General features: G+C 36.1%; 1 protein-coding gene across 3 annotated transcripts in view; it reads right to left on the bottom strand.

The window, feature by feature from the left end:
- Window positions 1-21851, bottom strand: part of col5a1 (collagen type V alpha 1 chain) — a 164434-nt gene that overhangs the window by 69438 nt on the left and 73145 nt on the right. For all 3 annotated transcript variants that reach the window (XM_088940533.1, XM_088940535.1, XM_088940534.1), the window contains exons 5-9: window positions 14038-14169; window positions 11851-11952; window positions 10968-11303; window positions 10059-10655; window positions 9363-9419 (exon numbers count right to left, since the gene is read on the bottom strand). In XM_088940533.1, coding sequence (XP_088796659.1) covers window positions 9363-9419; window positions 10059-10655; window positions 10968-11303; window positions 11851-11952; window positions 14038-14169 — 1224 coding nt within the window. The remainder of the gene's footprint in view (window positions 1-9362; window positions 9420-10058; window positions 10656-10967; window positions 11304-11850; window positions 11953-14037; window positions 14170-21851) is intronic.

Here is a 21851-nt window from a genome sequence, read left to right as displayed (position 1 = left end):
TTAGATCAGGGACCAAATAATATTTGGTATTTGGTATGTTAATTTTAGTAATATGTGAATGACCAGGGAAATTATGAAACAATGACTAGAATTTAAGCTCTGAAATATGTTAGTCATACCATGCAAATGAAGATTAGTAGACTTAATTTTGCTTAATATTTCACAGTAAATACCAAAATCCATTTTTTGCTTAGGATATGTATTTACATGCTGAAATGGTAAACACAACTCAATTATTTAGTTTAAAACTGACTTTTGTTTAAATACAATTTTCTAAAAGTTCCTGAAAATGTCTTTCCCATATATTAGAAGATGGCTTTCAAGCTCTTCTCACATAGTGCAGCTTTCTCTATTGCAGACAAAAATCTTAACATGGTCATTTTGAAATTTAAAAAGAAAAGTCCTGTTTGAGATTTTTAAAAAAGAAGCTGAATTGGAAGCATTGTATGGAATTGGAACTATGCTAAATCCTCCTCCACTGAAGCACACCCATCACTCAGTGAAGGATCCGTCACTACAATGCCAGCTAGATTAGAGCTTTTACTTGTGTAATTGTCATCTCACAAAGAGCCTACCTGAAATAAATACAGAAATGATTGCATGAGATCTTCCTTTCAAATGGTTAAGTGAGACAGTTTTTACAGTCATATTGGAAAGTTCTATTACAGCTGTTGGTACCAAGCAGAATATGCACTCTGTATCACTCTACAATATGGAAACCCATATTGTAAAACTTGGCAAAATGTCTTTGCATTGAGGAATTTGAATTGCAAAGTACTTGTTGTTGTTCATGATAATGCTCCAAACAGTTTGGTGAAACTACCTGCTAAGGTCAAGATTTTTCATGTACAGAGCACACTTGCCCACTTTGAGAAGTGTAGCTTCTTTAAAGTTAATTTAAGGTACATATTAGTGGCTATATAAAGATGTATCATTGCATGAAAGAAAGATGTACAGTGTATACAGTCTACTCTAAAGTGACAGGTTAGCATTCAGGATTCCATCAAAAAGTATAGATGAAATGACAGACAAGAGCTCACAGATACCTGACTCTACCTGAGCTCTACTTCTGTAGGGGCACAGAATGGTTAAAAATGGGAACAGGTCAGACAGGCAGAGGGAAGGAGGAGGGATGAAACTGTTACCTGTCCTGGATAAAGCGGTTAGAAAATAGGTGTAAACCTGTGAAAAGCATTCCAATTTTAATGCGATATGGAAGATATTATTCATAATAAATGACCTTGGACAGTCTGTCTGTAAACTGAAAATTTATAGAGGAGACATGTTGTGTATCGCCTCTTTTTACACTTGGAAGAACATTCCAATGTTAATGCGACACAGAAGATATTATTAATAACCTTTAATATCTGAAGCTGTTAACCCTACTTCACACCTGCATGTCAAGATCACAGTTTCAAAATAAAAAAAAAACATCAAACCTTAGATTGGATGAGAATGTCATGATTGTTTTGCAAGGATGTGAACTTTGAACATTTTGTGATATTTAGAAATATCAACAAATCCAATATAGTGTCGATAATATTAATTACCAGTAATAACGAGAGTAGTGGCAGTACAGTAGCAGTTTGAAATTATTCGTTGTTATTAATAAATCACTTGGCTTTGAACATGTTGTGATATTTAGAAATATAAAAAATGTCAATATAGTGTCCATAATATTTGCTATTTTAGATTTTCAAAGACATTTTTATTTGTTAAAAGAAAACTCTTCAGCTGGGTTCGAACCCCTGAACCTGAACCCCAGATCTTACTTTGAAAAGAGATATGGTTGAAAGGACTGAACTTTCCAGGCCAAAGTTCAGTCTGTGACTGAACTATAGCTTTGTCTCAGATTTGTGCAGGAAAATTTAGCATTGTAGCAAGGACTTGTCTTAGTGTACTAGGCATTACAAAGTGTTTGCTGCTGTATCTGTCCAATCACCCAATTTTTAAACTGCACTATGATCACATACCACTCATTTACATCGCACTACTTACGTTTTGATTTGCAAAATTCTAAACTCGTTTCTCAGTTTTGTTTTAGTGAATATTGTTTAAAGAATTCAACATACAAATAATGCATTCATACAACTACGAGCTATTGTTTAGTGTAGCAGATTATAAATATTAAGTTTGTTCCAAATAGTGAAAACAATAATACATACTGTAGCACCCTTCTATTTCATTCAGTAGTAGTAATTAGCATAATCCAGTATGAGTATTGATTACACATGAGACAATTTAAATAACATAATTGTGTGATACATGATCAGAGTTAACTGTATAATGATATACAGTAGTTACGCATGTGAATATAACACAACATATAGCCTTCTGAAACACAAATGTCGATAGCCTCTGCTGGAGCTACAGAGATGTGTGGGAAAATATCACATCTTAAGGTTTACAGAATGCTTGAGGAAAAGGAAGAATTCAGATGCAATAGTTAGCTGAGATACTGGCTTCATAGGCTATAGATAGCACACCTATCTTTTAAGTTGAATAAAATTTACAGAAGATGCTGTGCCATATGACACCTCTATAGAGTTTTCATTTCAAGAGAAAAATTGAGAATTGCATTTTTATAACTAGTCTTCTAGTCATTCACAGCAAACATTATGTTGCATCTATATTTAAAGAGGAACTGCCATGATATTTTTATATTTTGGGGTTTAAAATAATCAGCATCAACGACTACATTTCTAAACACAATATCCTATTTCTATCACAAAACAGACAAAATTTCCAAGTACGTGCAGAGCCCTATTCTGCAATTCAGAATGAGGCAGCAAGACTTCCAGTGACGTATTGCAGCCATACTACGTTGTAAACAATAGGTTTGTGAATACTGTACGTTTCTTTTAATCCAATGGAAATTTTACAATTAGTCGTAAAAACGATCTTGATGGAAGTGCGAGGAAATCGATTTGACCCCAAATGTAAGCAGGATGAAATGGATCATAAAGCCAGTGAGGAAGAGGCAACGAAAGAAAGACAAGAAAAAAAGACATGCGTCTTTTTAAAGAAAGACATGCGTCTCCTTGATTTCAATATCCGACTACGTAGACAACAATTATGATTTTCGTCTGAGGGATCTTGATGCATGGTGTAATTATCAAAATTCCAAACTTATTTTCAAGAGTCCACCTTAATTTACAGTGGACAACAAGGTAGTAGTAGTAGAAGGAAGTAGTAGAAATAATAATAATAATAATAATAATGGGGACTCCATTGCGACAGCAGCCATAGTGTGCCAATACAATCACCACACATCAGTTATCAGTGGGGAGGAGAACTGAGTGATGAAGCCAGTACATAGATGGGAATTATTAGGAGGCCATGATTTGTAAAGGAACAAGTAATAGGTTTATTCCATGCTGAGAAGAGAAGAAAGAAAATACAACGTTTCGGCCGTGGAGCCTTCTTCAGGTGGCAGTAAGCAAATGTAATGTTGCGGGAGAACAAAAGCTGGGAGAGGAGAGGAGCGAGGGGCAGGAGCAGGGGACAGAAAGAGAGGCCAATCAGGAGGTGTGAAGTCAGGATAGGTGAAGAGAGGTGTGAAATGAAACCTACAATGAATAGAGAGAATTTAGAAGAAAAGTAGTCTGTCGTTAAGAGAAGAGGGAAGTTGTGATCCTAGCTGCAGGATAATTTTAGTTTCGGTAGTCTTTCTGATGTATGAGTTCGGAAAACCATCTTTGAGAACACAAACCTCTTACTTGTTCCTTTGCAGCCTACGCATGCTGACACAGCTACCCACCTGAACTATGATTTGTAAAGGCCAATGGGAAATTTAGCCAAGATGCCGGGGTAAAACCCTACTCTTTTTGAGAAACAACTTGGGATTTTTAATGACCACAGAGAGTCAGAACCTTGAAGTTATGTCTCATCCGAAGGATGGCACCTTGTTACAGTGTATTGTACCTGTCACTATACTGGGGCATTAGTACCCACACAGACTGCAGGGTGAGCCCCCCCTGCTGACTCCTCTAATTTCTCTTCCTGCAACAACCTTAGTTTTCCCAGGAGGTCTCCCATCCAGGTACTGCCCAGGCTCACACCTCTATCAGTGGGCTGCCAGTTGCAAGTTGCAGGGCAATGTGGCTGCTGGCAAGGTAGCTCTTTAATTCTTTGACATATATATATAAGAAATTTGAATAGTGTGGCACAACAGAGCGTATTTTTTACTCTAAAAATCGGCTTCTATGAATTGGCTTCATTATTCTTGCTCTCCTCCCCACTGATAGCTGATGTGTGTTGAGCGTTCTGGCACACTATGGCTGCCGTCGCATCATCCAGGTGGATGCTGCACATTGGTGGTGGTGGAGGAGATCCCCATTACCTGTAACGCGTTTTGAGTGGAGTGTCCAGAAAAGCGCTATATAAGTGTAAGCAATTATTATTATTAAAAAAGCTCTGCTGTAAGCCCACCGTTATTTTTTCCTATACTTCCATAGCCCCTTTAGAATGCATTAGCGACTGCAGCTGTGACCGATTTCGGCTCAGCTATAAGAATTCCTCATGCAGCTACACGGTGTTTAGTCATAACCTCGCCAAGGTTATTTTACAGCCAAGGTGCCTTTCTCTGCTCCTCAGCAAACATTATTCTTTTTTCTTGCGCAGCGCATTATTCTTTTTATTTTTATTTTTGCTCTCAGAGCATCCGTGCAAGCGCTATTTTTCCTTCTTTTTTGCTCTCTGAGCGTATTTAAAAGTAGCCCTTTAATCTTGCCACACTGCTCTCAGCGACAGTGCCTCTGTCTACCTCAGGAACACATTGACTTAAATCAGCATTAGCTGCGGCTCCAAGAACCAACGGGTAAAGGTTTATTCCAAGCTGAAAGGAGAAAAAGAGATAAAAAGTTTCCATGGGAATGAAGAAGGTACATGCGAAGGAAGCCCCACAGCCGAAACATTGTCTCTTTTTTTCCCTGTGAGCCTGGAATAAACCTTTACCCGTTCCTTTGTGGAAAGATTATTTTAGAATTTCTTCGAGTTATAAGAGCATAAGAGTTACTAAAATACTGTACTGTACATTACATCATCGATTTCCTGCCGTATTGTCAAAGTTCAATTGGAGTACTTACTGGAATTGCTGGGGATGTAATTTCAAATTTTGAGTATGCAAAAATATTTCTAAACTACTTAAAAATAATGTAAACTAACTGTGCTGTGCTCTATTGCAACAGAAATAGATCAAGAAATTATGTGGTAGACCAAGCGAATGTTACTACTGTATTACTTTATATTTAAACTTATGAAACCAACACATTCAAGGCATTTTCATGTTTTTAGATGCTTTATTTTTAATGCAGATATGAGTGCAACTGAATTCAACATGTCAACTTTAAGATGATTTTGCAGACAAATTTAACTCAGTTTGCAGATTACGTTGGGACATTTCTGGGATGAAATGCCTACTGCACAGCCTGTACTTATTTACTCATACATCGCGCTGAATGTTGTCTAGAAACTTGTTGATCAGACCAACATCAGTGCCTATCTTAATTACTCATCCCTTGGCCAGTTGATGGAAGGAAACAGTCTGACTTCCTGCTTATCTGATCCTCTATTTTTTCTGTGACCACTACTGTATGTTCTGTACAGGCAAATGCTCAACATTGAGGCATCATTTAAAATATATAAAAAATGATCAAAGTTGTTCAGAGACTGAGTTTCCTTTTGCGTTTCCAGGGACTCATGAGCAGGAAGGGCCGCACCGCGACAATTATTCAATTATTTTTATATAGTGCCTTTCACAACAAGGTTGCCCCAAGGCGCTTAACAATACAATTGACAATACATTTTGTCAATACAGAACAGAAGACCAATTATGGTACCAAACAGAACAATTATGGGAACTCTTGCTCTCGTTTGTGCATTTTGCCAAAACATGGCAGTGTTACGGTATTTTCACAAAGCTCATCAATTTGTGCTTAATTTAATATTTGTCTTATTTTGCCATACCATCAATGATTTTATTTTGTTATCGAGATTTAATAACCGGTATGTGAAATTGGGACTGCTGTTCCCCTTTAAAATGCAAACAGCTAAAGTTGTATGAAAATGAGGCTTGTGAATGTTCATACAGTATATGTCATACTGCTCTATGCAAGTACATTATACAGGTACTGTTTGACACATAATTCCCATTTAAAAAATATATTTAGGAGTACATCAACTCACATTTAAAAAAAATTCCATTGCAATCCTTTCTTGAAAAGGTTTCATATAATTGTTCATTGTCATGTCGATCCCTGTTAAATCAGTAAGATGGAAGCAACCATGACAAGCAGTATTTAACTATTAGTAATTTAGAAGAAATATACCTCAGGCAGCACAGTGGCATAGTGCTCAGCTTTTGCTGCCTTGCTTGCAGTCCTGGGTCCCTGGGTTCAATTCTGACCTGTCGTGCTACAAATGTTTAGTTTCTGTGTTCTCCCCATGTTCATTTGGGTCTCCTCCAGGTCCTCTGGTATTCTCACTCAGTCAAAAGACATACTGGAACTTTTATATGGTTTCTGAAAAAAGCTGGTCCTGGTGTGAGTGTGCGTCTATGTCTGTGTCTTCCTTGCACTGGACCAGTGTGGCATCCAGCATATACCCTATTTTGGCACCTGTTACTGGGTGAAATATCCTCTGGCTCACCTGTGACCCTGAATTGGATGAAGTGGTTAGATAATTGATGGATGGAATATAAAACACAAAAAATGCATAAATCGAAATATGAATGTATTATAGAAAGCCATTTTCTTTTGGAATAAAGTTTTAAATGAGGGTCTGGAAAAACCCTAATCTCACCGACTTCCACTTACCTATGTTTAAATAGTGTGTTTCTATCTTATCCGCTTGTACATTTAATTTCATATGCATCCCTCCACCCCATTTTGTCCTTGCAGCAGCACCCTGGCTCATCCTTTACAAATGTGGGGGGTGGGTGACACCAAATTTTTAGGGACAGGTTACAATTTCCAAATACAACTGCTGTATTTCACAATTTGTAATTGGAGACATTTCATTTCAAGTAATCAAATTTGTTTTTTAGTTTACAATATAAAGAAAAATATACCAAAAATGAATACAAATGACAATTTGTTGCTTAGATGCAATCCTACTGTAGGACCAAATAACAAACAATTTAGTGCTCAGCATTATGGAGACATTACTGAGCATGTCTTAATAATATCTTTATTATTGAATTTAAAATTCCCGGTGACACTTACTTACTGTGTCTGATTGTACACAGTTTCGATCAAGATTCTGTCAAAGGTTTTTATTAATGATCTCTCAGTTAAGCTTTTTAAGTAATCCTAGCTTTACTTAATACTGTAACTCAAAACAGGAAAGATTTTGTTTGTTGGCACCGTATTGTTTGGAATTCCTTAATAAAACCTAAGAACAATTAATCAAAAGCATTCCTAGAGAGTATGGGAGAAAGTTGTGAAAGCCTCTGAACATAAAGTTGGCTACAGTATATATATATTGTAGAGTCAATAGACAGGCTGGTTGTCACAGTGTGTGTGTTGTCAGTATTATGTTATTTTAATTAGTTCTAAAAATTTAAAGAGTGGACGCTATTTATTTCTGAGTTTAGAAAATAAAATAATATATTATTTCAATCCACATAGCTGTGGCAATTATGTGTATAAACTAAATATATTGTTAAGTGTTGAGACAGTGGTGAATCTACACGGCATGGTTAAGTGTACACGGAATCTATGTGACAAGTGGAGCTCTCTCAGCTCCTGCTGGGATTCGATACTGGTCCCCATTCCATAGACAGAGAATATAACCCTGGGAGGCAGCAGAGTTTCACACTGCCTAAATTTCAAAGGGGGGTGACGTTACGTCTGTAACTTGATCAGTGCACTGATCCCCAGTCCATATACAGTGAGGAGTTTGTTTAATACGTAATAGCAGCTGGATATTTTCAAGGATGTTTAAAATGATAAATGTCTCTCTCCCTCTTCCAGCCTCCAACACTTAATATAATGTGTTTAAGTGTTCAATAAAGCAGAACAGCTATTTCCATTTTCAATTTGTGTATTGTAAATAATCTTTTAATCGACAAAAAGATTTATTGCCTATATTTTATCAAGACAAACATTTATTGTGACAGCACTTGTATGTAAGGCTCATGCATCTTCCTTCCATGCCCACAAAGTTATAGAGGTCTGCATCTCCATTTATTTCACTAACATCAACCTTTCAAATATAACCTAAGGATTAACTGCACTGATAACATTCCCTTTTTATTATTTAATTTTTAAAATACTGTTAAAAACTGTATTTTGCACCTTAAGTGAAATAGAGCTTAGAAGAGGGCTTATTTGCTAACCTTTTCTTGACTTATAGATGTAAAGTCACCCTACAAAACAGGGGTGGGATTCTTATGTTCCAAACACATTTAAAGCCTTCAACATTACACATATTGTTAATATTTTCATACTATCTCTGCAAGCCTCCTGTGATGGTTTGAGATCCCATTTGGGTGAAGACCCCTACTTTAACAAACCCTGCCTCACTGATGATGCATGACCAGGAAGTAATGAATGAATGTGCTCAGTTTCATCTGTTTCACTCATGGAACTGCAAAGGAAATAAGGTGCCTCAGAAAGGAGGGGATGGTGTTCAAACAGTTATGCATACTGTAGGACAGGTTTACATCTAATGTAATGACTTAGAATGTGCCTGTTCAGCATGTTTAATGAGAATTGCAGTCTTCTTGGGAATACATTCAAACAATAACACCTGGCCCATATAAGATAAAATATTTGATTATGTTTATGCTGTGATAGAATGCCCTTCTGTTAGCAGTATAGTAGCAGTACATGGTCTTAAATACAGCCTTGGATATTATTCTTCCATGCTTTCTCACAGTTCAGTACTCATCCCTACTGGCTTATTAGCTCTGTTTATAAATGAGAGATAACTCAAAAACCTTAAAAGAAGCAGTCTGGGTAAACTCTGAAAATCTGTGTACAAATGTTTATGTTTCTTTGCCAAGAATATACAACCTTCAGGTTAGTAGATACACAAGAAAAGAGTCTGTGTATTTTGTATTCTCAAGGCTTAGTGCAGTGCTATGTACATCTAAAACAATCACAGCTAGAGTCTTTATTCACTTGATTGGTCAGGTTGGAATTTGGATGATAAAAAGGCAGTTTCAGTATCTTAGAGCTTGTTATGGTGTGTTTAAACACAGCTTGTTCTTTAACCCAGTAAAAATCTCATTAAACTAACTTTGAACAGAACTTTATCTGTAAATATAATAGCATTATCTAACTTCAAATATATTTAATCTCACATATCACATAAAATATAGGATTTCAGACCCAAAATAAATGAGCAGTGATACTTACAGGTTCAATGATTGCAGGTTCTCCTTTCTGTCCTTTCTCCCCCCTTGCTCCATCAACCTGTAACAGATCAACACATGATCAATCATTTCTAATCTTTTTGTAATTTTTTATACAGTATAACTGCTTCATTCTTCTTTTTTATAGGTGCTATACATCTGCTCTTGTTTTTAATTTTCTACAACTGATCTTGACATCATGCATGACATCACCTTCTGGGTTCCTGACAAGTATACAGATTAATTAACATATTGTTGGACATAAGACAAGCATTTCTTTATGTGTTCCAGTATGTGTAAAACCATGAAATTAATACATACTGTATTCCCCTTTGAATAATATTTATAATATCATCTAAATGCAAGAATAAAATGAAAATGAAAGAAGAAATGATGGAATTCTGAAGTGCAGAAAGCATATGCATTACAAAGATCTTGTGTTCCCTTAGTAGTAATATAATTGATTGGGCTAGAAACACTACTTGAAGCTAAGCATTTTAAACAGCCTTGTTTACTTTCTTATTTCTCAATCATTTAAATACAGAAAAGATTGAGAGATGTTAACCACAGTGTCTTTATCAATGCCTTAACAGTCCATGTTGTCTTCCATCATCAAGACAGATTTTATTATTTTGACTGTGCCAAGAATGACACATGTTTTACAGAACCAACTTGTTATAGAACAAGACAAAACACATACCTGTCCATAAAAATCATCAGTTTCTGCAGGCAATGCTGAACCTTTATGAACATCTTCAAATTCACTAGCATCACCATAGTCATAAAGGTCTGTGTATTCCTTGTCAAGTTCTTTGATGAGTACTTCAGTAAATTCCTGGTCAGTATATTCTTCTTCGTCAGTCACTCCTGTCCTTGTGCCTCCTTGACTGCCCCCTGCTCCCTGTGAGCTCCCTCCTCCTTGACCAGCACCATGTGAGCTCCCTCCTCCTTGACCAGTACCATGTGAGCTCCCTCCTCCTTGTCCAGAACCATGTGAGCTCCCTCCTCCTTGACCAGAACCATGTGAGCTCCCTCCTCCTTGACCTGTTCCAGCACTGTGTGAGGTCCCTCCTCCTTGAGTAATTCCCCCACCTTGGCCATAGCCTTCTTGAGAGCCTTCACCTCCACCCTGACTGAGCTCACCTCCTTGACCAGATCTTTCCCCTTCTCCATAACCCCCCTCACCATACTCCCCTTCCCCATAGCTTTCACCATAGCCTTCCCCATAGCTTTCACCATAGCCTTCACCATAGTTTCCTCCTTGGCCAAATGATCCAATGGTGATCCTATTCCCCGTCTGTACAGGAAAACGAAACATAGCAGGGTTACTAAAAGCCTAGTCAAGCTTCATTGCAATATTCAATGTGCTTTAGATGTTATTTCCAGTTGTCCATTTATTACAGATGAGATAATTTCTCATGGAGAAAAGACTGTGGAGATGTTTAAAAATGAAAGATAAAACAGTAGAAAATCATGCTAAGAAGAATCCTACACTAGACACTGGAATATTAAACAGTCAGGGACTTTGAAAACCTCTTTAACTGCATTTTTAACTATTTGAAAGTCTGATAAGAGCATGTTCAGATGTAGCAAAATCAAATGTACTCACGCGGGTGCCATTCTGTATAACAGTGACAGAAGTACTAGTGTCACCACTTTCAATCTTTTTCTCAAGGTCCACTCCAGTACCGAGATCACTTGATCCCACAATTATCCTTGATCCCAGATCCACATTTGAACCAACTGTAACTGTGGAGCCTTGATCCACGCTGGCATCTACAATAACTGGAGTTGTAGTTGCTTCATCGTAATATGTCTCATATGTTTCATCATACTCTCGATATTCTGATTCCTTGTAAGGTGCTTCTGTTGGACTCTCTACTTCTGAACCTTCAATAACTTTTGTTTCTATTTTTCCTTCTCCTTGATTGACATAAGATGTTTCCTGACAGCAAAACAGACCACAGAAAAAATAAATAATTTGAGCAGGTTGCAAAAAAGTCTCACTATATATCAAAGAAATAGCAAAGAAAGATTGTCACAAGCAATATTCTTGTTGTAGTAATGTAAGAACTTTGTGTTTTTTGTTACATTTATAATAAACTCCAAAAGTCTCTTCTAGGGGGAAAACTGGTAAAGCATTACATTAAAAACATTTTTATCACTGACATACTAAAATATATCATGGTTAGCAAAAATATAAGGATTATTTTTGTTAATAATTTATATTATAATATATTCTATTGTGCATTATACTTAGTACAATATTATATATCATATTATATATTCTAATTTTTGTGAGGCATATATTTGACATATATCATATATTAAGTTGCTTTTCAGTAATAATATACATATTATACAATAAGAAAGCATACCATTTTATGTCTTTGCAGTTTTTGGTTTATATTTTAACCCCAATACTATCACCTTTATACCATTGTTATTTTCCCTTAATCATTACATTTAGCCCCTCCTCAGATCTTCCATACCTCTTCTGCAGCTGGTGATGGGGATGGTTCTGTAGGCTTTCCATCAATATCCATGTCTTCATAGTAGGGGTATTCATAATAATAGCTTTCTTCATCAACGTTCTGAAGGAAAGACAAAAGCAAGCACGCTATGTATGGCCTAATAGAACAAGAGTTACATTAAGTTTTACAACAGATAAAATTGTTGCAATTACTAATTCTGAAAACACCATACGTAGGATACATATTAATCGGCAAGATGTGTACATTTTAAACCCTGTCAATTTCAAATTCTGAATTGTAAATCAACTTGCTTCACTGCTGCCACTCCTGAAAGTTCACAGACATAATATGGACTTATGCATTCCCTTCTCCAACACACCCACTGTCTTAGGATTTTACACAATGTAAGGAGTAGTGCATCTCCCACTATAAGATAACATGTACAGTCTACACACCCTTGTTGTGGGTTTTTAATTTAAAATATTTTTCCTAATAATTATCTAGTTGTTTTTCTCTTGAATTTTCTCTTGCAAGGTCAGATTAAAGATGGAAAAATGTCTGACATGATTTATCTTGATTTCTGGCTTTAAATCTCAAAATCCTGCAATTTCAATAAGGGTGTGTAGACTTTTTATATCCACCGTATATAGGAAGTCTTAATCTACTCTGGCAAAATGTAGCCCATTCAGTCCTGGTGACACATAAAACTGGGTTCCAATGCTTAGGGAATCTCTGTCACAGCCGGGTAATGATAAAGTGCAGGATTGAACTAGTACAGAATTGAACTGACCACAGAGTTGGCTGTATTTACAGTAGATATTTTGGAGCCCAATGCTGCCTAAAGTATAAAGAATAAAAGTTTTTTCCAATACACAGTGTACACAGTGTATTGCTATTGTAAATGGGTTATTCAGTTCTTTCTGGGTCCACAATTAAAAATTCAAGTGAACCTTAAAATCAGAAATGCTTACAGTATAACAGTACTCATACAGTGGGTGGATGGTAAATGAAATCTATATATATTTTTATAGACTTAAAATACAGCTTTTGCTTGTCCAAGCACTTGTTGTTTGCATAGACCTATTAGGAAAAAGACTTAGGTTTTATGTTTTACAAAAATTAATAAAGAATTGCTAAAATTAAAAAAAATTGAACCATGATAATCCTCAAAACAACAGAAGACTGGAAAGAGGCATCCACAGTTCATCAGCACTTCTGAGGATTATGTACTGTACATGTCAAGATATAGTACCTGTACAGGCAGCATGATTTATTTTGGTTTTAATATCATAAACAATCATGCTTCTAAGAAGCTTCTTCTGGCATGGGGCCACAAGCTGCAAGCATAAGCAGGTATTATCATAATGTCTGCATATTTCTTTTTTATTTAGAACATATAGAAGAGTCAGCATTTTAATTCTTTACATAGAATTTTGTACATATTTCTTCTCCCTTCAGTAAGTTTTTTTAAACCACCTGAAAAATACTTCAGAACTACTCATTTGACATGAAACAATGGATACATGAGAAACTGTTTCAGGCTATCAGTCCAGAGATACCTTAACAATACAATGACTCAAGTAAAAATAACATTTAAAAAGGCCAAGTGCACATACATATGGTGTTTTTCAGTTACAACTTCAGTTGTTTCAATTGAACAGATAAAACTTAACTAAATAATATTTAATAGCTGCAAATGTCCATTGTGTCATGATATGTAAAACATGGTAGACCATACAGAGTGGCACAGTGACACAGTAGTTAGCATTGGTGCCTGTCAGTGTTGGGGCCCTGGCTTCAGTTCTGGACCTGGGGTGCTGTGAGAGTGGAGTTTGTACGGCCTCCGTATGTTTGTGTGGGTTTCCGTGGGGTACTCTGGTTTCCTCTCACAGTTAAAGACATGCTGGTAGGATAATTGGCTTCTGGAAAAACTGCCCCTGATGTGAATGTGTGTCCAGGGTGCTTCTTGCCTTGAACCTAATGCTTGCCGGGATAGGCTCCGGCTCCTCCGTGATGCTAAATTGGATGAAGAAGTTAGAAAATGGATGGATTGGTAGGTTGTGAAACACAGTGAAGCACAGTGAGTTTTACCACTGATGAAAATGGCCATCCTTCATGAATTTAACCTTTTGAATTCACAATTGCATGACACTATATATATATACAGTATAATGACATTTTCTTTTCCTTTTTTTCTCTACTTACATATTCATCTGGGTTGGGGTCCTGAGACTGTGGGGATTCTGGAACAGGTACTTCACAGTCCGGGCTGTAGTGCTCACAGTAGTCATATGCTGCCCGGTGGTCTGGTACTATCAATAACTGTTGGATATCTCCCTGAAAAAAATCACACATCACAAGATTATAGGAAAATTAAGCAATAAAGTAAGTCAAACCAGAAAAGATTTAGTTACAACTTGTTTTCATTAGAAGTTCATTAAAAACCTAAAATTTTAATTAAATTTTTAAATTAAATTTAAAAAGTACATTAAAAATTAACTTTATTTTTTCAATTATCTTAAACACATTTTATCCTCTAAGACTTTAGACAACAAAAGTGTCAGAATATCACAAAATAAATAATACAAATGTAAAACTACATACCAAGTAGATTATTATGATTTTTGAAGATTTAGAACTATATCACAGATAGCAAATGCAAAAAAAGTAGAAGCCACAGCAAACTACAGATAATACTGCCTTAATCCAAGAACTCAGACTCAAATTAAAAAAAAATCCAAATCACACAAAAACATCATAAATGCTGGGAGGGCAAATTCACACCAGATGTGGCTGGATATTAATGAGCCATAAATAATATTGTGCTCATTCTACTTCACAGCTTACGAGATCTCTTCTGTGCTATTTAGAATCCATGCAGAAAACAGGACAAAACACTCCAAACAGAGTCACATACACTAATCTCCTGTATTTTCTATGATAAAAAGTATAAAAAATGCATAAAAGCTTTACAATTCTGTTCCTAATTTATTCACTTCAAAATGCTTTTGGCAGTGTACAGTAACTCCAGCCTGGAATAAAAAAACACTGATTCCTCCAGTAAAAGTCTTTTAAATCTTAAAGAAATGAGTTACACTAGCTTACCTGCAAAACAGTTCTACTGTAGCTGCTGTATAGAAGGCCAGATAGGTTAAGCAGGGAGTAGAGTATAAAAGCTCTGTTATAGTAATGGAGCACACATGCAAAAGCATTCCATATTGCAGGCATACATTCCATAATACTGAGAATAAACACAACCACCCTTGGGGATAGTATTTAACGCTGCAAACCTCCTTCATACAAACAATTCCGGTAACACTTTATCTCCCAAACTTTTAGAAACAAGAGTTTAATTCCTTATAAACTCAATTATTCAGAACACCAAGTTCCAGTTACAAATGTTAGTTTCCAATAAATTTATAAGTGCTTCACACCCAATACTTAAGCAAATGTCATATGACAAAATAAGCAAAGAAAAATGGCAATGAGTTTAACTGAATGATTCAGCATTGTTAAGATTGTTTGTGATCCAACAAACCTCAAATAAATCCAGGAAAAGTCAGCAATTGCTACATTCTGAGAAGTAACACACTTTGATTTGCAAGACTAGACCTTTGGATAGAGAGTTAAATAATTATTGTGTGTATTTCACTCAGCTTTCAGAAGGATATTAATAAGTAATTTAGAATACAATGTTCACTCAGTTTTTTTTCCAGTAAGGCTACTACTTAGCTGCAAGCTAATGTTTTAGTAATAATTATTAGTCACTTGACCAGCTGTCTGCAGATAGATAACCTACTGTGACAAATTCAACATAAAATGGGAGAAAAACACAGAATAGAAAATAATGTTAGTTCTATTCAGCTAATATCAGCTTTCCTCCTCTGCGATAATCTGTTGACAGCACTCAGTCATCCCCATTCCACTACCAATGCAGTAAGGTTAAAATCAAACACAATGTACAGTTATCAGACACTGGGCTTGTCTGAGCGACTGAAGTATAATTGTTCAATAGTTTACTAGAATTGTTTCCTGTCTTGGCGCCTGAAAATATGTGGTCATTTTAAAACACTAACAAAATAATTTTTCTCGCATTTTGTACATTTCCCAGAAATATTCTTACATTGAACATTAAAACTGCAGTAATGTCAGTATTTTCTCACTTATTTTATCACTTGTCTGATACCACCGATATTAAAACAATATCTGTACAAAATACTTAACATTAATTCACCCGATGTCTAATTTAAACACTGATGATAGGGTTAAAGAACTTTGTTTTAGCCAAACTCTTCTTTCTACACACACAAATTGGCAGAAAAAAGAAATAGTGTCAACATTTTTTCTTCCAATTAAGAACAAAATGACTCATCTGAAGATTTTCTGCCATTCTGATTGTGCTTTAATTACATTAAAGTGCCAGAAGTACAGTATTATTTGTTAAAATAAGTATGAAATATCTTAAACTAAGACCAGTTTTATATAAATCTGACATATACACCCTTTGCTATGAAAACATTTTCCATTATTAGTAATACTATAAATGAAGAGCACTCCAGCTCATTAAGACAATTATATTTACATTTACTGTATATAATTTACAATAGTAAATGAAACTTTAAAGCCACAAACATACCTTTAATCAGTCAGTAAGAACCACCAGCAGTTTGCTATATACAGTAAGCTGAGAGAACAGTGTTTGACTATTAAAACACAATTGAAAAATCTTAAAAAGACAAACATAACAATACAGCTTTGTTCGAAAAAAGAAAAAAGGAACAATGCGGAATATGTACAGTATAAGGTTTTTTTAATTAATGATCATGACTGAGTTTAATTGGACAGGAAAAGGTCATGAAAAATGTATATTAAGAATATTATTTGCTGCATCTTTCAGTATTACACTAGAAAAAAAGTTAATTTTTGCCAATAGACATTTTCTATACTTGGCTCCACCCAATACCCTTGAAGCAAAACCCATAATAATACTATTGGATGGTACCAGTAGATCAATTCTACATTTGAAAGTATTCCTGAAGCCAACTATCCATCAATTTGCATACTAGTACAGATTCTCTACAATAAAGTACTTAAATATGTTACCTGAGTAAAAGTACTGTTACTTCCAAAACTAATTCAGTAAAAGTAAAAAGTTTCCATATTCAAAAAAACTACTAAAGTAAAAGTATAAAAATATCATATCTACTGCATCAGTAGTCACGTACCAGAAAGTAAAAAGTAACCATACTTTCTGCTGTTACCATGGCTTCATTATTTATCTACTTAGTTTCACTAATTTTTCCAGCCTTTTACAATTAACTGATACTGATGTTGCCAAGCCAACAAGTGAGACAGTATATTAAGTCACGTTCAATAAATAACTTATAGAAAAATAAGAAAATAGTTCTACCTTGAATTCTAGGAGTAGCAGGGGCATTGTGGCTAAGGATCTCTGCCTTAGGCTGGAAGGTTGCTGGTTCAAATCCTGTGGCTGGCACAGGAATCCTACTCTGTTGGGCCTCTGAGCTAGGCCCTTAACCCCAACTGCTCCAGAGGCACCGTATAAATGGCTGACTCTGTACTCTGACCCCAAGCTTCTCTCTCCCTGTCTTTGTGTCTGTGTGTCTCATGGAGAGCAAGCTGGGGTATGTGAAAAGACAAATTCCTAATGCAAGAAATTGTATATGGCTAATAAAATGATCTTATCTTATAATAGCTGAGATTCCTAAGAAAAAAAGTCACTGTTGGCCTTTTTTACAAACAGTCCCACAACATTTGTCACGTCTTATGTTTGGGTCAATGAGTACAGTCCTAATTGTTGACAATTTCTATAATCTGACTGTTAATTACAGTAGGTTGGGGGAGTGTTGCATTTTTCCTAAAATGTTCCTTTAATTTCCAGAGACTTCAAATTCAAAGAGAACTCAACACATCATTTAGTCAAATCATTTAGAATGGACCCATGCTGATTTTTTTGATATTGTAATAAGCTGACCAGGGCTGTGTCATCAACAGACTGATTGAGATGTCTGTGTCTTATTGAGATAACAGTCATTAGTGTGCAAAATGTATAGTAAGGGAGACAAGACACAGCTCTGTGGTGGTGCAGGGGAAGGGTAGTGAATGTCACACCTGTTGAGACCTACTGTATAAATTAAGAACTCTAGGACCCATTTTATCAAGTTATAAGTTATAAATTGAGAGTTTCTGTGATATGATGGTTGTTAGCCTGGCAGGTTTTGGAATGGGAACAGTAGATTTCTTCCACAAGAAGGTTTGTAAAATCAGGACATCTGAAAACAGTTAAAAATATTACAAAACTAATCTGCACAAGATTGCAGGAACACTTTTACACTCATTGACTGGACCTACGTTTTTCCTTTTATTAATTGTCCTGAACACACCCCTGCTGATCTGCTGAGGTAGTTGTAGGTTTTAATTGAAAACCGGAATAAAACACATATAAATTAATTGCATTATATTGAAATATTGTTAACTATTTGAATTAAACTAATTAGGTAATGAAAAAAATGCACATACCATCATGTTACATAAATGGATATTATACAGACCGTGGACATAAATTCCCCAAGTTTAATGTAAACGGGCCAAATAAAATGGAAAATTTTTAGTAAAATCATTGCAAAATAGCTATGTATTATCTAAAGTTATATATTATTACTGTATTGTTTGAAATATAGATGTATATGTGATTTTTGCATTTTTCTGTGCTCTGAATTTGTCTTCTAAATACAAAACGCCCTAATAAAGCCCACAGAAATGTCAAGAAGCAAAGACTGCCTTGCTAGATAAGTTACAAATAACCAATTTTACACTATACAATATAATATTCACTCTAAATCAAATATATATATATTATTCAATACAATGTAATACTACAGCAGAATAATAAAATACTTTATAATGTACAGAAAAGTTCAATTTAAAAGTACTTTATAGTGTTGCTTTCACCTTCGTGTGCACTATACGTACGTGATACAATCATTAAGTTTTAAAATTTAATGTTTAAATGTATGTAATGTTTAAAAATGTTGTTAATTGCTCAAAACACAAACAATTATCAATTTTCACATTTTGAGTGTTTCTTAAACGTTTCAAGCAAGGCTAAATTACATTTAAGTGCTCAATTTAACTGGCTATTGGAGCGTTCTGTTTATACTCGAAAATGTAAATGTAAGTTTTTGTAAAATTGTCATGTCCTGGTCCATATTTTTATTGAAATACTTTGATTCTTATGAAGCCAAATCGTACATGAGAATATATACTTCCTCCTTGTCCCCATTAATCCCATTTCCATTACTTCGTCTAGGAAATAATTCCCCTCTTCACATCCATGTTTTACGGTACACAGTAAGGATGTTACAAGCGCACTCCCTGTTTGCTGGTGTGTTTTGGTGTGTTTGTCGAATGGTTCTGTTAGAAAACACCGCTGTATGTGGCTGGGCTTCAGAATAGTAATAGTAATTGTATAACAATGGCATGCCCAGAGGGGTTGGGCAGACAACCCTAGTTTTTGGCTCCTCTCCTTGTTGTCTTCCGGCTTCTTCTCGTTCTGTATTGTAATGTCATATACTGTACTGTCACACAGCTTTGTTAAGTGCCTTGGGACAACCCTGTTGTGAAACGCACTATATAAAAATAAAATGAATTGAATAGTACGTCACGGCAGCATACAGACACTTCGTGCATGCACCTCTGCTTTAGCCAGTCAGAATCCTAGTCCATGTTAACGTCAGTATCACAGAGGGAACGAGAAACGAAGATGCTTCTGGGAAATGTAATGGGAGTAAACTATATTTTTTGTTCTAAAACAATGTAACATAGTAAAAGTAAGTATTCCAAAAATAAAATACTTAAATAAAGTATAAATCTAAAAAAAGTTACTTTACACCCTGCCTTTCATAGCTGTCACTGAGAACTGAGGTTATAAAACTACATATAAAAACAGAAGAGAATGTTCACAATAATCTATATTGAAAAAATACAAATAGTTTGATTGGCTTGATTTCTTTTGGCATGGTGTTTGATCAACAATGAGCCCTTTCAGCTGAAGAGGTTGCATCAAGTGCTGTAGAAAAATAAAGGGTCAGTTGTGGAACCATGCCATGGACGGCATTAAAGGTAAACAAGAGTAAGACTAAATCAACTTAAAACCTGACAGGAAGCCAGAGCAAGGATTCTCAAACTCCATTTGAATGTGACAAAGTCATAATTCTAGCTGTTAAATTAGGAACACATTGCAATCTGTTATTTGTAAAACTGTGAGAAGAGCAGTAACCAATATACAAGTTTAATCTGCGTATTCTTAGTTTGGGCCTCCACTTCCACTTCGGTAGTCCAGGGGGTAAATCAGCCTCAAACACTTTTTACCACCCATGTTCATTTTAGTCTCATTTATGTTTCAATCACAATTCCCTTATCATGCTCTCAGGAGAGATGGCGAAATATAAGCCAATGAACAAGGTCATGGTCCTACTTAACTTCCAAATGTTCAGCGTGGAGGCATCTTATCTGAACACATTATGCTTAATTTTATTAGATGATATTAGCTTTTCAGTTTTTCTACTAGGCTAGCTATTAGTTTTTCTACTAGGTACCACTGTGAAAATTTTATCAAGATGAAAATTGAACTTTTTCTTTGCATAAGACTACAATCTGAGAAATGACATAACCAAAGCATAGATTTTGTTTATTTCACTTTGCAGTTCATCTGTCATGTGGGAATATACACTTCAGAAAGGAAACTAATGCTTTTGGCTTATCATTTGCCTTTGCTAGCAAATTCTACCCTACATTTCAAACTGCACCACCAAATAGCAAACCAACTGGCATGATATGGTAAAAGCAAGTTAAATTAATTGAGAAAATGATATTGTAAGCTTGCCACATGTCTGCAATGAAAAACTAAAGCTGACAGACACAGCTTTTGTTAAAAACATAGCAAGCTATTTTAATGCCAACCACAGGACCTTCTTCGATGCCACATCCCTCAGGGCTGTGCAACACAATGCTAAGGTAAATTATAAGCACATGGATTGGCGTTTGATAAAAAGCATGTCAAATTTTAACAGAACCAGTTAAAATGTTGGAAAGTAGTGTAACAGTGGAGCACACCTCCCACTGCACTCCCTACTCTGCGGCTGGTGGGAATGCGCAACTACTGGACCTGAGGCTCATCAGGTTTGCTATTTAAGATCCCGACAAGATCGAGGATGTGGTTCAAGCTCTGAACTAGTGTTCTAACGAAACAGCTATTAAATTATTATTTTCCCTTTAGTGCAAAGGCTCTTCTTTGTATGTATGGTTCCCCCACGAGAGGGGGAAGCGAAGAAGTCTTGTATTACGATACAGCTACACACTGGCACACCTTTTGCTCCCTGGCTAAGGAAAAGAAGTGCTCTGCCAGTGCTCAGGCAGTCCACGCAAACACACACTATTACATTTGACGCCCAACGTGGGGCTGCCTGGTTTTGTAGTTGCCATGGCTGATCGCCTGACCATGATGGAAGAGGAAATCCGAGCCCTCACTGTCTCTATAACGGTGCAACGGGAAACTGCAGGGTCCGCCCTAAAATCAAGGTGCACACAACTCCCACGAACAAGGCTACAAGGGGAATTCAGGGGTTATCTCACCGTACCCAATGTGCCTCATAGGGACACGTGTCCGATCTGTGTTTCGCTGAAGATGTAAAAATGGTCTGCAATATTGTCCATGCCCCCTGTAGCTCGTGTGGGGGAACCATACATACGAGCCCTCTGGTGGAACCCATTCTGTTAAATGGACAGCTGCTATTATCCCTTGTTGAGCACTCTCTGTTTGGTGGCCCCTGATGTAGTCCGACCACACCAGGTCGAAAAACACCTGAAATTAGGCTGCATTCATGGGGAACAGCGAAAACACTTGGTGGCCCACCTAAGGTTCTGTTTCAGAGGGCAGGTTGTAGTTATTACAGCTGCTGTAGTAAAGGGGCTATCACATCCCCTTATTTTGGGAAGAA

This window comes from Atractosteus spatula, chromosome 23 (assembly GCF_055471065.1).
Source record: "Atractosteus spatula isolate fAtrSpa1 chromosome 23, fAtrSpa1.hap1, whole genome shotgun sequence".
Taxonomy (NCBI): domain Eukaryota; kingdom Metazoa; phylum Chordata; class Actinopteri; order Semionotiformes; family Lepisosteidae; genus Atractosteus; species Atractosteus spatula.
This window is presented reverse-complemented; position numbering and strand designations above follow the sequence as displayed.